Source organism: Ahaetulla prasina, chromosome 2, assembly GCF_028640845.1.
Source record: "Ahaetulla prasina isolate Xishuangbanna chromosome 2, ASM2864084v1, whole genome shotgun sequence".
NCBI lineage: Eukaryota > Metazoa > Chordata > Lepidosauria > Squamata > Colubridae > Ahaetulla > Ahaetulla prasina.
Window position 1 is genome coordinate 299587976 of NC_080540.1, and position 16331 is coordinate 299604306.

At 44.5% G+C, this 16331-nt stretch overlaps 1 protein-coding gene across 45 annotated transcripts in view; it reads left to right on the forward strand.

Moving 5' to 3' along the window:
- CELF4 (CUGBP Elav-like family member 4) overlaps nucleotides 1–16331 on the forward strand; it is a 1066478-nt gene that overhangs the window by 175050 nt on the left and 875097 nt on the right. For all 45 annotated transcript variants that reach the window (XM_058171904.1, XM_058171925.1, XM_058171910.1 and 42 more), the window contains exon 2: nucleotides 283–365. In XM_058171904.1, the coding sequence (XP_058027887.1) occupies nucleotides 283–365 (83 nt within the window). The remainder of the gene's footprint in view (nucleotides 1–282; nucleotides 366–16331) is intronic.

Sequence of the window (16331 nt, forward strand, 5' to 3'; positions counted from 1 at the left end):
GGGTGAGGTCTACAGTAGACAGTATAAGGTTAAGGTTTTGGGTATTTGGGGAAGAAGCCACAGAGTCAGGTAGTGCATTCCAGGCATTGATCACTCTGTTACTGAAGTCGTATTTTCTACTGTCTAGTCTGGATCGGTTTACCATGAGTTTGTATCTATTGTGTGCTCTTGTATTGTTTAGAAGTGGACCCATCTGCTCTTGGAGAAGATTTGGTCCTACCAGAAATTGGATCTGGGGAAAAAGCTATCTGTTCTCATGTTTTCTTCTTCTTCTTTTTACAGGTTGTGCCTTCCTAACGTACTGTGAACGGGAGTCTGCTCTTAAAGCTCAGAGTGCATTACACGAACAGAAGACTCTTCCAGGGGTAAGTCCAGATCGTTCTTTTAAGATGATTCCTTGAGATTGGAGAACATCAAATGGGACCATCTTTGGTCCAAGTACGGCATCTACTGGGCGATGCCGTACTTTTTCTTTCTCTTTGGAACATCCTCTCTTCCTTGTGTTTCATGGTCGGGCAGGCCCACCAAGAAGGAAGCTAAAGGAAGTGGTTGTGATGACTTTTGTGAAAAAGTTGTGAAAAATTGTGCTGATTTTCGAAAAGTCGAAGGATATTTGTGAGCAGTGACATGACTGGCTGTTGCGGAGATGGACAATGCGTTTCTCTTGACTTGAACCAAAAAATGGTTTCAGATGACAACTTTTGGTGGTTGAGTTTTTCACTCAAGTATGTTGATGGCTGTTTGGATGTGGGCCGTTCTTGTTTAATAATTCCGGGTAGTTTAGAAAAGGCAGGAAAGAAGATTGGGAGAAAATTTGCATCATTCTTCACAACCGGATGTTACTCTAGAATTTTTAGTGTGTTCTAGGAAAAAAAAAAAGTTTGACACAAGTAGAATGATAAAAAAAAAGGAAGATAAAAATGTTGTTTACAAAGCTACCTATGATCGATTTTATGTTGCATGAATAAGATGTACTGGCCATGTTTGCACAATGAGTTTAACCTGGTTGTTGAAAGCCATTTTTTTTTAAAAAAATTGCTTATGCTTAAAGCAGATCAAGATTAACATGATAGGTGAATAATACAGGTGCTCAGTTCACAAACGGCTTGTGTTTGTGTGAACAGAGCCTACTGTTGGAACTTTAGACCCATTTCACAGAAATAACTACCAACAGAGAATTGAAAAAAGGAATACAATAAAAGGAATTTATCGTAAGTTGGGGATCTTCCTTACTATTGTGCAAGATTTGATACTCAGTTTTCCAGTTATTGCTGATGTAAGAATGGGAGACAAGCTGAGTCTTCAATGGCATTACTCGCTATTTACAACTTGTGTTAACCGTTTCACCAACCACCGCCAAATATTGTTGTACATCACTTTGAACATTGCTGATAGGTGCAGTTTTTACTTCTTCCAGCCTGCTGTTTTTATCCTTTATTTCTTGGTGCTTGTAAAAGCTCAGGTGCTCTGAATTAAGCCTCTTCCTTCCGTAAATGGGGGAAAAAAAGTGTTTTCTATTGTGTGTTTCTGGTTTATCAGATGATGAATCGTCCAGATTCGGTTTGGAGTCAGGCGATGCCAAAGTGGAATTAAAGAAATAAAACACAGAGTTTATACCAAGAAAGGCATTTGGGATACTTATTGCTTATCACTGCCTTAATATTTCCCATCCCATAATTTGCTCTTCAGTTCTAGGTTGTTTTTCCCTCTCTGTGTAGAACTGTACTATCCCTGAACTTCCTCATAGGGTCTTTCATAACCAAGGATGTGCATTCTTTCGTTATTTCGCATGTTAAAAATTATCTCCACTGATTGTTTTCAATCCGTTGTCCTCAATCTGGTGCTTGGCTCACTGCGAATGGCCAAAGTGAGTTCAGATTTATTGGGTGCCGGTTACAAATGCCATAGTTCAGTGTTGGCGAACCGCAAAACCATCCCACAAAGAATGCGGAGCCTTGCTGGCTCCTATTCCATGTTCCTGTGAACACATGTGCGCTGGTCAGCTGGCCATCGCGCGCGCGGGAACAGCGGAACCCGGAAGAATGGTGTTCCATCACACATGTGCAGGCCAGGACCCAACCTTCTGGGTTGACACTGCGCGCATTTGCAATGGCCAGCTGTTAGTCGGGCGTGCTTCCTTGCCGGTATCTGGGTGTTCGAGTGCCGGCTCGTGCATGCACAATGGACTGCCGCTCTTCTGGGTATCGGTGCTCCCTCGTGTACGTGAAGGCTAGCAGGGCCACGCATACCTTGTGGGATGCTTTTGCGTGCCACTTCTGGCATGCAGGCTGGCACGCAGGAACGGCAAAGGTTCACCATCACTGCCATAGTTGTATGTTGGTCTTCTTCTTCTTCTTCTTCTTCTTCTTCTTCTTCTTCTTCTTCTTCTTCTTCTTCTTCTTCTTCTTCTTCTTCTTCTTCTTCTTCTTCTTCTTCTTCTTCTTCTTCTTCTTCTTCTTCTTCTTCTTCTTCTCCTCCATTTCAGCTGTAAAGTGAATTTTAAAAAGACCAGAAAGAGAACGGTGAATTGCAGATTCCAATCTGCAGAAACTGCAGATCAGTGTTCGTATTTGAAATGGTCGACTTTTACTCAGTGTGTTTGATTAGAAACCATCGTAACACTTTCAAAATAAGTTGGAAGTTCATGGGTTTATTTTGGGGTGCGTCAAATTCCATATTGAGTTATGGTTTCCCCACACAGTTTACATTTGTGTGTGTCCACGCACACAAAGACAACGTTTGGAGATAGCTTCTTTAGTAAGATATCTCCAATCTCCTTAGGAGGGCTATTCATCCCAAACTGATTGTAGATTACGTTCTTCCTAAATTTAACTTTCTTATTTGAATTACTTTTTGGGTTGAATTCAGAAGGTGATTCTCCTTCTCTCTAATTACTGTAGGATAAGGTGATGAGGTCAGAGATGGTCTTCAACCGGTTCGGACCAGTTCACCCGAACTGGTAGCGGAAATTGCCGGTGGGTTTGCCCGCCTGCCCAAGCTCTATACCATCCTACTTAGGCATGTTTTTGAGGCCGAGTGTGCATGTGGAAGGTGCACACATGAGCAAAACACATGCGCTGAAGGCCAGGAGGATGTGCGGAAGGCAGGCGTGCACGCGAACCGGGGCGCGTACATGCACAAAGCAAGCGTGCGCGTGTGTGTGTGGCGAACTGGTGGTAATATAACGTGAAACTCACCGCTGGATAAGATCCGCTTAGTAGGGTTTGTGGATAGCTTTTTTTATTTTTATTTTTATTTTTTTCTTTTCTTATGCACATGTTGTAAATGTACGTTCTCTTGTCCATAAATAACCATACGTATTTTCTCTGAAGAAAGCACACAGATAAAACATTTTAATTGCATTTGGAGTTGCTCTTCTACCCTTTCTTTCCCTTCGTTTCACAACAAACCTTCTTCTCCTCTTTTCCCTCCCTCCCTCCTTGCCTCTTTCCCTCCTTTCTCACCTTCTCCCCTACTCTTCTCCCCTATCCCAGGGATGGCTAATCGCATGCCAGGATGGGAGGGTGGGGGAAGATTTATGCACATGCGTGCCCACACCCATAATTCTATGCACCCCGCCCTGCTCATGCGCACGCAATCCCCCACTCCCCTGCTCCTGGTACGCAATGGCCCGGTAGGCCCGTTTTTCTTTCTCACCTGGCTCCAGATCCTCTCTATGCATCTGGGGAGGGCGAAAACAGCCTTCCACACTCTCTTGGAGGCCCTCCGTAGACCCAAAACGGCCTGTTTCCCAACTTCCGGTTGGACAGGAAGTGACTTTTTTGCTGCCCCCAGCCTCCAGAGCTGCTCTAGGAGTCTCTGGAGGCTGGGGACAGCAAAATAGTCACTCCCGGTCCAACCAGAAGTTGGGAAACGGGCCGTTTTGGGCCTCAAGAGGGCCTGGGGAAGGCTGTTTTTGCCCTCCCTAGATGCATAGAGAGGATCTAGAGCCAGGTGAGAAAGAAAAACGGGCCTTCCCCACCCCCTGCAGGCCCTCCGGAGCAGAGGTGGGTTTCAGCAGGTTCTGACCAGTTCTGGAGAACCGGTAGCGGAAATTTTGAGTAGTTTGGAGAACCGGTAGTAAAAATTCTGACTGGCCCCGCCCCTATCTATTCTCTGCCTCCCGAGTCCCAGCTGATCGGGAGAAAATGGGGATTTTTGCAGTAAACTTCCGCTGGTGTGGGGTGGAAATGGAGATTTTACAGTATCCTTACCCTACCGTGCCTACCAAGCCACGCCCACCAAGCCATGCCACACCCATCAAGCCACACCCACAGAACTGGTAGTAAAAAAATTTGAAACCCACCACTGCTCCGGAGGCAGGAAACAGCCTGTTTCCCTACTTCTGGTGGGCCCAGAAGGTCCGAAAATCAGCTGGCATGCCTGCTGGAGCTGAGCCGACTTGCCCACTGATATGAATACGCGTGCCACCTGTGGCACGCATTCCATAGGTTCGCCATCACAGCCCTATCCTATCTTCCTCTCCTTCCCCTTCCCTCCATCCCTCTCTCTCCTTCCCTTCTCTATCTTACCCTCTATGGGTTTGGGGATAGCTTGTGGGTGTCAATAACCCTCACAATTTTGCTTCTTCTTGAGAGCTATACCTTTTTATTATTATTATTAAAAAAGTTTTACAAACATTTTTACCCAAATTTTCTCCCTCCACCCCATCACCCTCCCCTCCCCACTCCCTCCCTCCCCCAAACCCCGCTCCCCCATCCACCCCAGACTTCCCAGAGCAAAATACAAGATATAAAGCTTAACAATCGTAAACTAACCTAATCAAACAACCCTAAAAACTTTTATCCCTCCCCTCTTACTTTAACTTCCCCTTTTCCATTAACAAATAGGAAAAAAGGAAAAACAAGCTAATACAATTAAACCCTATCCAATCGTAAGCTATCTTCAGTCCTTCTTCTCTATACCATTTTTTATTTTAATGTTGCCATGGAGCGCAGTCAAAAACCCATGGTGTTGTGTGATGGATCTTCAGATCGAGTCTACCGAAGACAGGACAGAACAACATGTGGCTCTCCAGATATTGATAAATTGTGAGTCTGCACATATTTTTGGATTGTGTTAAGCAAGGCTGTTGGAAGTTGCAGTAGGGTCAAGTCTGGAGGAGAGGCAGCAGAGATTTCCTAGACCATATTCTTTCTAGAGGCAAAACTCACCAGTGAAGCAAAAGGTTGCATTGTGACTTTTTAAATATGACAAAATTCAATATATGGATCTGGACTTGTTCCTTGCCTGCGGAACTCCTTCTCTTGACGTAGCTTGGAGAAATCTCTGATGTCTGCAACCTTCTGGCTAAAGGGGATTTTTTTTTTTTTTGCCAACATGGTTGCAAGCTGTTGCTGAAAGTGCTCCTGAAGGACCCATTGGTTCTAGCTGGAAAACACTTAAGATCTCCAGACCAGTGCAGTGATGCAATTTGGCTAAGAAGGCCTGGTCTGTTTTAATGAATGCGAGCCATTGCTATGAACCTAGTTAGTTACCCAAGGAGGAATGTGGGGAGAAGCAGGATGAGGCAGCTCAGGGCCCCTCAGGAATGTTATCAGGGAGGAACGGGGGCAGGATGACCAAGAGAGGGCAAGCAGTGGATATGACAACCAACAAAGCTCAGGCAATGAGCAAGAACTGCCCCCTCCTGATCCCCGAGCACGAAGAGTGGAGAGAAGGCAGGAACAGCGCAGGTCTACCCAACGACTCGGCAGGAGAGTGCCCTGCTCCTCTTCACAAGGCACACCTGGGGACTGAGACTTAAGGGGACACCTTAAGGGGAGGTGGCTGTTTGTCGGGAACAAATGCTGAATTTGTGGAGTTTTGTGTACCATTGCGGACATTTGGAGTTTGCAGGACTGCTTGCTTATTCCTGGCTTCATGGACTTGCTCTTTGTTCCTAGTTTCATGGACTCATTGCCCTGTTCCTTTGCTTTGCTGGATTGTGTGTAGCCAGAGGCTGCTGTGTGTATGTGTGTGTGTGTGTGTGTGTGTACGTGCTTTGCTCTGGGACTTGCCAAGAACGTGGGAACGTTTGGGGGAAATTTGGAGCATTAAAGGGGAGTTTGAACTCTCAGCTGGCTGTGTGGCCTTCATGCCTTGTCCCAGGTCATCACATTGTCTTCCTGCTGGCTTAACGTTTTTCCTTCCTTGGTAACCGTATTCCTTCTCCACCAAAGCACCCAATTCCTTTAGCTTCCGTTATTTTCAATAAACCCATTCTCAGTCTAAAGGTAAGAAAGAAAGGGACCTTGCCTGTAGATTTTATGATGCTATCTCTGTTGGTAGAGCTGGAATTTTATTTTATTTTATTGTAGCTATAACAACTTGTATATGTTGCATTAAAAAAAAGGGATGATAGCTTCGAATAATGACTGAAGACAAGTTATGTCTAACATCCACTGCAGTATGTAGCAAAGTATTCAAGAAGATGGGAAAAATGGACTTTAAGTTAAATGGATATAACCTATCATTTTGACCTGACTTCATGATGATATAAAACCAATACGATATTTATTTATTAGTTGGTTAGTCAGTTATTTCATTAGATTTCAGCAGATTTGACTCCTGGCAGCTGCATGGACAAATGTTCACCATTTGCCATTTGCCACCTTAATCTTCTTCATCGTATCTTCCCACCTTATGGTCATCTTCTTGTCCTCCATTCCTTAACCTTTCTGAGAGTCTTGGCTACCTTCTAGTTCAGGGGTCTCCAACCTTGGCAACTTTAAGCCTGGAGGACTTCAACTCCCAGAATTCCCCAGCCAGCTTTGTTGAATTCTGGGAGTTGAAGTCCGCCAGGCTTAAAGTTGCCAAGGTTGGAGACCCCTATTGTAGTTCATCTCCTACTTACGTCACATGCCCCAAATATATGGATGTCTCCACTCACTAATCTTGTTTTTTTTGTTTTGTTTTGAAGACATTTTGCTTCTCATTCCATTCCCCACTATCCTGTCAGAGCTGAAGAAGCTTCTTGGATGAGAAGCGAAACATCTTCGAAGAAAAAAAAACCCAGAAAGTGCAGTTGCTTCCAGAAAATAGAATAGAATAGAATTATTTTATTGGCCAAGTGTGATTGGACACACAAGGAATTTGTCTTGGTGCAGATGCTCTCAGTGTACATAAAAGAAATATACCTTCATCAAGGTACAACATTTACAACACAAATGATGGTCAATATATCAATATAAATCATAAGGATTACCAGCAATCCTTAATCCCAAAAGCACTTTTGGGACTACCACGTGACTTGGACTACGCCACTGTTTTCCGTTCCTCTTGGCCCACCGTGCAGAAAACAACCACAACCACCACAACAGCAACAACAACAACTTGGGCCTGAGCCTTAACCCAACCTGTCCGCTGAGCCTTTCAGATTTGCCACATGTGTTTGCCAGAGTTGTTTATCTTTTATATATAATGGGATAGCATCATGAAGAAGTCTACAAATCCTTTAATAATGTATAGAAATGCTTTGATGTTGCAGTAATTACATTAAAGGTCACATATCAAAGGTAATTTGGGTGAGCAGCTGTGATGGTTTTTCAAAAGCAATCAATATTGCTGTCCGTACTGCTGATTTCACAAAGGGGCTCTCTAGATTAAAGAAAGCTTATTACCAAACAGACAGACACAGGGGAAATCAAGAATGGATCGCAGGGACACACCGCTCTCTTCTCCACCTACAATTAACACTGTTCCTCCTTAATCTGTGCTAATCCTTCATACAAGAGACAACCCCTGGCATTCTCAGACAAATTAGCTCATGGTTCCTTTGACATGGGTGGGAAGCATCCAGAGAGTAAAGGAGAGAAAGAAAGAACCAGTATCTAAGTCTTCCAGTCTTTTTCAGAGGTTCACATCCCTCTTGTAGTGTCCACGTTCGTTCTTGGTTCTTGTTGTGACTGAGGCCCAAGTAGGTAGCATTAGGTGTAATTAGTTCAGAAACAAACAAACTTTATAGAATAGAATAGAATAGAATAGAATAGAATAGAATAGAATAGAATAGAATAGAATAGAATAGAATTTTTTATTGGCCAAGTGTCCAGCATAGTGGCCAGCATAGTCCAAACTAAATCAAAGCAAATTCTTCATAACACAATTCTTCAGTCTTATCGCCAACCTTGGTCTAATTAGGCAAACTGCCAAAGGCTTTTCTTGGCAAAAGTTCAAAAGCAGAAGACGCCGGCAAGAAATAAATGCAGCAAGACAAGGAGCAATTCTATCAACGTTGTTTTCCGGTGAAGAGCCCAAACGCTGTTGCTAGTCTTTTAAGCCTTATGGGAGGGGACAATCATCTCTTGGCCCTACTTCCAAGTTGTCCTCTTTGCTTTAGCTGCTCTTGCCTTCTGGCAGCTCTTTTCATTCGTGCATTAGGAACAGGCTCCTCCTGTTTCTCTGCCTCACTACTGTCAGCCTCTGGAGGCTCCGGAGTGCACAAATCACTCCCAGATGGCTCTGGCCCCACCTCTTTCTCTGATGCAGAGCCCTCATCTGGGCCTTCCCCAGCCTTTCTTGTTTTCCTTTGAAGATGTTTTGCTTTTCATCCAAGAACCTCCTTCAGCTCTGACTGGATGGTGGGAGGAAGGATTTTATATTTCCTGCAGACAGCTGGTTATTTGCATTCTTTTTAGAGAGCCGTTGAGGCCATTTGGAAGTTTATGTTATCATCTTCAAAGAAAAACAAAGTCCAGTTGCCTCCTAAAAAAAGCACCTTTGGGACAAGGGATTTCCTTATTAATTAAGAACTATTAATGAATACAAAAGCTTGCCAGCTTGCCCTCTGGAATTCTGGGTGCTCCATTGCTGGAGGTTTTCAAGAAAAAGAAATGGACAAGGATTTGTGTGCGATGGCATAAGGTCTCCTGCCTTGGGCAGTAGGTTCGTCAAGAAGACATCCAATGTCTCTCCCAGCCCTGACTCTATGATCTGTTCTGATGAATCCTGATGTATCAGAAATGGGTGCCCAAAATCCAAGCAGAAAAATGAATAGAATAAGAATAAGAATAGAATAGGAGTAGAGTGTAGAGAATAGAGTAGAGTAGAGTAGAATAGAAGAGGAATAGAGTGTAGAATGTAGAATGTAGAATGTAGAATGTAGAGTGTGGAGTAGTGTAGGGTAAAGTAGAGTAGGGTAGAGTAGAGTGGAATAGAATAGGAGTAGAGTGTAGAGTATAGAGAGTGGAGTGGAATGGAATGGAATGGAATATAAATAGGAATAGAAGAGAAGAGAGGAGAGGAGAGGAGAGGAGAGAAGAAGAGAAGGGAAGGGAAGGGAAGGGAAGGGAAGGGAAGGGAAGGGAAGGGAAGAGAAGAGAATAATAACTTTATTGTCACTTTGAATGTATGCTAATCGGCACACATTAAAATGAAACTTCATTGCATACAGCTCTCAAAGGGTCACCACCTCCAATATACACTACATAAAACATGACAGAATAAATAAATACATACAAAATTATGCATACTCCCACATATATTATACCACACAGAGAAACAACACAGTCTAATTGCCACTCCCACCCAGGTGAAAAGCAAATGTCCATCCAGAAGTGAGTTTACCTGGTCCCACTAGAATTCAGCAGGGGGGGTCTTATATAAATATAGTAATATAATATAATATAACAACAGAGTTGGAAGGGACCTTGGAGGCCTTCTAGTCCAACCCCCTGCCCAGGCAGGAAACCCTACACCATTTCAGACAAATGGTTAGCCAACATTTTCTTAAAGATTTCCAGTGTTGGAGCATTCACAACTTCTGCAGGCAAGTTGTTCCACTTATTAATTGTTAGTAGATGTAACCATGAATAAAATTAAATGTAATATTCATCCTGAACAAAAGATGGGAACATCCCAAAAATCCATCCTTTAAATTATCCAAGTGGCATTGCTGTTTTTAATCAGATACCATATTTTCCCCGAAAATAAGACCGGGTCTTATATTCATTTTTGCTCCAAAAGATGCATAAGGGCTTATTTTCCAGTTAGGTCTTATTTTGGGGAAAATACGGTACTAAATGCATCCATCTGGCTGAAAATATTAACTGGGGCTTATTTTGGGGGTAGGACTTATATTAAGAGCATCCTGAAAAATCATGCTAGGGCTTGTTTTCCAGTTGGGTCTTATTTTTGGGAAAATACGGTACTAAATGCATCCATCTGGCTGACAATCTTAACTGGGGCTTATTTTGGGGGTAGGGCTTATATTACGAGCATCCTGAAAAATCATGTTAGGGCTTGTTTTCCGGTTGGGTCTTATTTTCGGGGAAACAGGGATATTAACATTTTTTAAACTTGTTCTGATTCTAAATGACAAGCCAGCTCCGTTTTTTTCCCTGCTGAGGTTAATGTGAAATGTAATTACGCCATCCGGTTTTATTTATGGCCCAAATAAACTGAGCTCATGGCGAATAAACCCACTGGTAGATTTTTCTATTCTCCACCACCACCCTTTCCTATTTCCTCTGCTAAATAGAAACAGGTCATATGGCAGAGAAGGATATCGGCCTGCATTACCTCACCCAAATCACTGTTGAGTGATTAACCGTCTGCAGGAGAAATGACAAAAGTAGAAAAACGGGGCAATCCGTTAGGTTCAGCGACACGATCAAGGCTGCCTCATGCCAAGGAAGTTAAGGAACTTAGAGATGCATGATTTAGGATCAGATTTTGCTGGTTGGTTGGGACAGAATTTCGTACAAGGTGAACCCATAGAGTGGCACGTGAAATGGGGTCGGGATTTCAGGGACACATAGAGCCTTTCCTGATTTGGGTTATTTTTTCCCCCTGAATTTGGTTGTTTTCTTGCAGACATCCTTTTCTTGCAGTGCACTGATGATGTTACCTAGTTGGGTAATGAAATGTGTGCAAGAAAACAACCAAGCTCAGAGAGCACCAAATAACCACAGTTCTCCTCCTCCTCCTCCTCCTCCTCCTCCTCCTCCTCCTCCTCCTCCTCCTCCTCCTCCTCCTCCTCCTCCTCCTCCTCCTCTTCCTCCTCCTCCTCTTCCACCTCCTCCTCCTCCTCCTCCTCCTCCTCCTCCTCCTCCTCCTCCTCCTCCTCCTCCTCCTCCTCTCTTCTAGCAATCATGATTTTACCTAGTTGGGTAATGAAACATCTGCAAGAAAACAACCAAGCTCAGAGAGCACCAAATAACCACAGTTTTCCTCCTCCTCCTCCTCCTCCTCCTCCTCCTCCTCCTCCTCCTCCTCCTCCTCCTCCTCCTCCTCCTCCTCCTCCTCCTCCTCTCTTCTAGCAATCATGATTTTACCTAGTTGGGTAATGAAATGTGTGCAAGAAAACAACCAAGCTCAGAAAGCATCAAAGAACCACAGTTGTCTTCCTCTTCCTCTTCCTCTTCCTCCTCCTCCTCCTCCTCCTCCTCCTCCTCCTCCTCCTCTTCCTCTTCCTCTTCCTCCTCCTCCTCCTCCCTTGTTACCTAGTTGGGTAATGAAACATCTGCAAGAAAACCACCAAGCTCAGAAAGCAGTTCAGACCGGATCACCCGATCCGGAAGCAATGGCAGCGGGTGGTTCGGAGAACCGGTAGCAAAAATCCCTACCCACCTCCCGCCCCAGCTGAGCCATGCGATCATCAGACTTTTTTTTATTATTTTTACTTTTAAAAGCATTTTTTCTTCTGCCGAAAAAAAGGCTTTTAAAAGTAAAAAAAAAAGCCTCTGATGGTAGCGTGGCTCAGCTGGGATCTTCAGAACCCTTTAAAAGCTTTTTTTTCCTCTGGCGAGCCCAGCTGAGTTGCCTGATCATCACAGGCTTTTAAAAGCATTTTTTTACAGCCTCTTCGGCCGAAGAGGTTGTAGAAAAAATGCTTTTAAAAGTTTTTTAAAAAAGAAAGTTGGCCATGCCCACCCAGTCACATTAACCCCCCACCCCGCCACCAAGCCACGTCGACAGAACCGGTAGTAACACATTTTACATTTCACCCCTGAGCTATAAATACTCTTTTCTATCAATACCTTTACCTTCTTCTAAATCTGAGCCACCTCCTCCTGTTTTCCTTCTCTTAAAAACCAAATGATGTGGCTTTCGCATTGTTTGATGGAAACAGTGGGATAAGCCACATCGAGAACCTAAGAATTTTTTGTCGAAAGGAGCTAAACTAAAATTGAATCCAAGCTGAGGATCTGGCTCAGATTTAGACACCAGTGGAGAGAGAGACCTCTTTCACTCACTGCTACCAGTGGTGATATTCAGCCGGTTCAAAACGGTTCGGACACACCGGTTGTGGTGTCCCGCTCCAGTGCTATGCCGTCCTATTTAGCCACATTTTCTAAGCCTTCCACATGCGTGCAAGCCCCATGCGCACGGGCAAAGCGCATGCATGAAAGGCCTCACGCATGCACAGAAGGTGCATGAGCAAAGCGCTCGTGCGAACACTCACATTTTCAGTGCACGGTAAACCGGTGTTAAATTATGTGAAACCCACCTTTGCTTGGTACCCAAAGTGTTGTGTCTGCGCCCCCTGAGCTGGCCCTCCTGCCAGAAAGTGACTTGGACAGTGAGGGGGAAGGGCCGTCAGGACTTACCTCTGGAACACCGGCTTCCCTGGCTCAGCTCCAGGAGCCAGAGGCAGGCCAAGTGGAAGAGATAACGAGGCCTCCGTCCCCTGACTCTTTCCCCCCCCCAGGTCATGCCTCCAAACCCAGCTGATGGCAATCAGGCTTGGTTGAACCCTAGGTTTCGTAGGCAGGACAGGAGGGAACAACAGAAGCAAGGGTGGGGCAGGTGTAGGAAGTGCAGAGTCATGGAGCCACACCCACAGGATATAAAAGGCAGCAAGAGCTGCTGTGTCTCTTTGTAACAGGCAAATCCACTGATTGAGCTGACGTTTGTTCCTGGGTGACTCACCAGCATCATGGAAGATAACGGAGGCTCTTGGCAGACGCTGGCTATTCTGCTGCCAGAGCGGATAGTATAATTTTCTGTTGGAATCCCTAATAAAAATTGTTCAGGCTCTCCCTTTATGCAACTTCTGTTTCATGGGTTGATTGTTCTCACTGTCACAAAATCCCTCCTTATTTCCATGTTGAATCTCTCCTTGTTCATTTTCCATCCATTATTCCTTGTCTGGCCTTCAGGTGCTTTGGAAAATAAGTTGACCCCCTCCTCTCTATGGCAACCCCTCAAATATTGGAAGACTTATCTCATGTCTCCCCTGGTCCTTCTCTTCACTAGACTAGCCAGGCCCAGTTCCTGCAACCGTTCATTGTATATTTTAGCCTCTAGTCCCTTAATCATCCTGGTTGCTCTTCTCTGCACTCTTTCTAGAGTCTCAACATCTTTTTTATAGTGTGGTGGCCAAAACTGAATGCAGTTTTTTTGGAATTTTGGGAAGATATCTTGGATACTTGCAGCCAGGGGTGGGCTTCAAAAATTTTAGCAAGGGATTCTCTGCCCAGTTGCTGGGTGGGCGTGGCCATGGTGTGCATGACCTAGTTGGCCTCCTGCACCACAGTGGGGGTGGGGCTCCGGAGGCTTTCCTCAAGCCTCCAGGAGTACAAAAATAGCCTCCCCAGGCTCTGGAGGCCCTCTGGAGGCCAGAAATGGGCCCATTTCCAGCCTTCCCGAACTTCCAGTAGACCTGTCTTTTACCCTCCCTGAGCCTCCATGTGCGCCCTGTACTTAAGGTAAAGGTAAAGGTTCCCCTCACACATACGTGCTAGTCATTCCCAACTGTAGGGGGGCGGTGCTCATCTCCGTTTCAAAGCCGAAGAGCCAGCGCTGTCCGAAGACGTCTCCGTGGTCATGTGGCCAGCATGACTCAATACCAAAGGCGCACGGAACGCGGTTACCTTCCCACCAAAGGTGGTCCCTATTTTTTCTACGTGCTTTCGAAACTGCTAGGTTGGCAGAAGCTGGGACAAATAATGGGAGCTCACCCCATTACACGGCAGCACTAGGGATTCGAACCGCCGAAGTTCCGACCTTTCGATCAACAATCTCAACGTCCTAGCCCCTGAGCCACCACGTCCCTGTAAGTCCCTGTACTTACCTGCATCCAAAACGGGCCACGTGGGAACTCCTGGGAAGGGTGAGCAGGTCCAGCCAGCCAGGAGTGGAATTTGGTTTTTTTTTTCCAAACTGCACAGAATCTTAGCTAGAGGTTCTCCCGAACCCCTGCAAACCCCTTTGAACCCCCAGCAGCCCACACCCACTTGCAGCCCCAGATTTTGCTCGTTCTGTTGAAATTCACTCAGCTCACTCTGGAATTCGCTGTGCATCTCTCCTTCGCATGTTTGTTGCTCGTTGGAAGGACACGGTGGACCTTGTGCTCGGTCTGATTCAGTAGTTGCTTATCTGGGGATCACGTCCGACTTTGATTGTGCATCTCGTTTAATTATTCAGAAGATAAAGCAGAGATTTGAGCAGGATGAAGGAGAGGAAAGGAAAAAAAAAACTTGGCAAGGAATTCTGTTGAGATCATGCAATGGTGACTTGATATCTCCCGACCAATTTCTGAGTAGAGCTTAGACTTGTATTTAATCACAGCATTAAATGTGTGAACACAGCTTGTTCACGTAGAGATATAAAAAAGGCAATTTTTGTTGTTTTATTTTCAGATTCCCAACTCTTCCCCACCTCTTGCTGTCTGTTCTCTACTTTGTCCATTTTTCCCCCTGTTATAATTCTCAACTTACAACAGTTTGTTTAGAGACCATTCCAAGCTGCAAAGTTACACATTCTTTGTCATAAGAGTGTCAGATCTTTAAAACGAATGCTGGATTTTTTTAAAAATTTATTTATTTACATTTATATCCCGCCCTTCTCCGAAGACTCAGGGCAGCTTACAGTGTGTAAGGCAATAGTCTCATTCTATTTGTATATTTACAAAGTCAACTTATTGCCCCCCCAACAATCTGGGTCCTCATTTTACCTACCTTATAAAGGATGGAAGGCTGAGTCAACCTTGGGCCTGGTGGGACTAGAACCTGCAGTAATTGTAGGCAGCTGTGTTTTAATAACAGGCTTCTTACAGCCTGAGCCACACCGCAGCCCGTGGTTTGGGACCCTCATGGATATGCAGTATATCAAATTGGCCAAATGTAGCATCATCTTCTTTCTTTATGCTTCATCTTTCTCCTTCTGTCCTGGCCACTTTTGACAGAGTCGTGCTTGAGAGTGTTTTAAACAAACTGCATCCCTTTTTGGTTTGGTGACTGCAGTGCCTCAAATAGAAAGTCCCTACAGAGAATGGTGAGGACAGCAGAGAAGGTTAAAGCAAGCTCGCTTCCCATCATTCAGAATAACGCTTCCAAATGCTATGTGCTTAGACCTCAAAGCATTGTTAGAGACCCCACACACCCACTTTATGGTTTGTTTCTGATCCACGGTGGTGATTCGCTTAACAACTATGGCAAGACAGGGTGCAAAATGGGGCAAAACTCACTGAACAAATGTATCACTTAACAACACAAATTTGGGGCTCAATTGTGGTCGTATGTGGAGGACTTACCTGTAAGGGTCAGCCACGAGATAAGAGTCATTGAAATTCAAGAGGGTTTGGACTTAGATTGCTTGTAGGAACATAATGACTCCAGACTGATTCCTTTCTTGACTCCACCTCCAGGTCCAGTGGAGACTTAGAATAACTTTATTGGACATAAACTGTTTCAACTCCTACCCTCAAAACGATGCTATAGAGCACTGCACACTAGAACAACTAGACACAAGAACAGTTTCTTCCCAAATGCCATCACTCTGCTAAACAAATAATTCCCACAACACTGTTAACCTATTTACTAAGTCTGCACTAGTATTATGTGAGGGGTCTTTAAATATTTTCACAGCCCTCTTTTTGACTCGTGCAGGATACAGGACCTCAATGGAAGGCAGGTTGGTAGCCGTTGTTTTTTCTGCCATTCTAATGATCCTCTGAAATCCGTGTCTGTCTTGTTGGGTTGCAGAACCAAACCAGACAGTTATGAAGGTACAGATGACAGACTCAGTCATTCCTCTGTAGAAATATATTTTGACTGATCAGCGTCACGTTGAAAAGCATTTGATATCATTCCTATTGACGTATCAAGCAAGAAATAAAACCAGCAAGATATTTTAAAAAAAACCCAACAACAACAAGCAAACATAAGGCCAAAAAATCTCTAACATTTTCTGAATTAGTCATGGCAGCTTTTCCCAACAACTCAAGGACAACGAAGCCGGTCGGTTAAAAAAGGAATTAACCCCCGAGTTAATTTTTTTTAAAGCCATCTCGGGGTCCCCCAAGGATCTGAATCCTATGTTCTCCAGATTCAGAAGGAATCCATTCACTGTCTGGGAAGGTTCATCTTTGGAATTTTAATGTCTTTTCA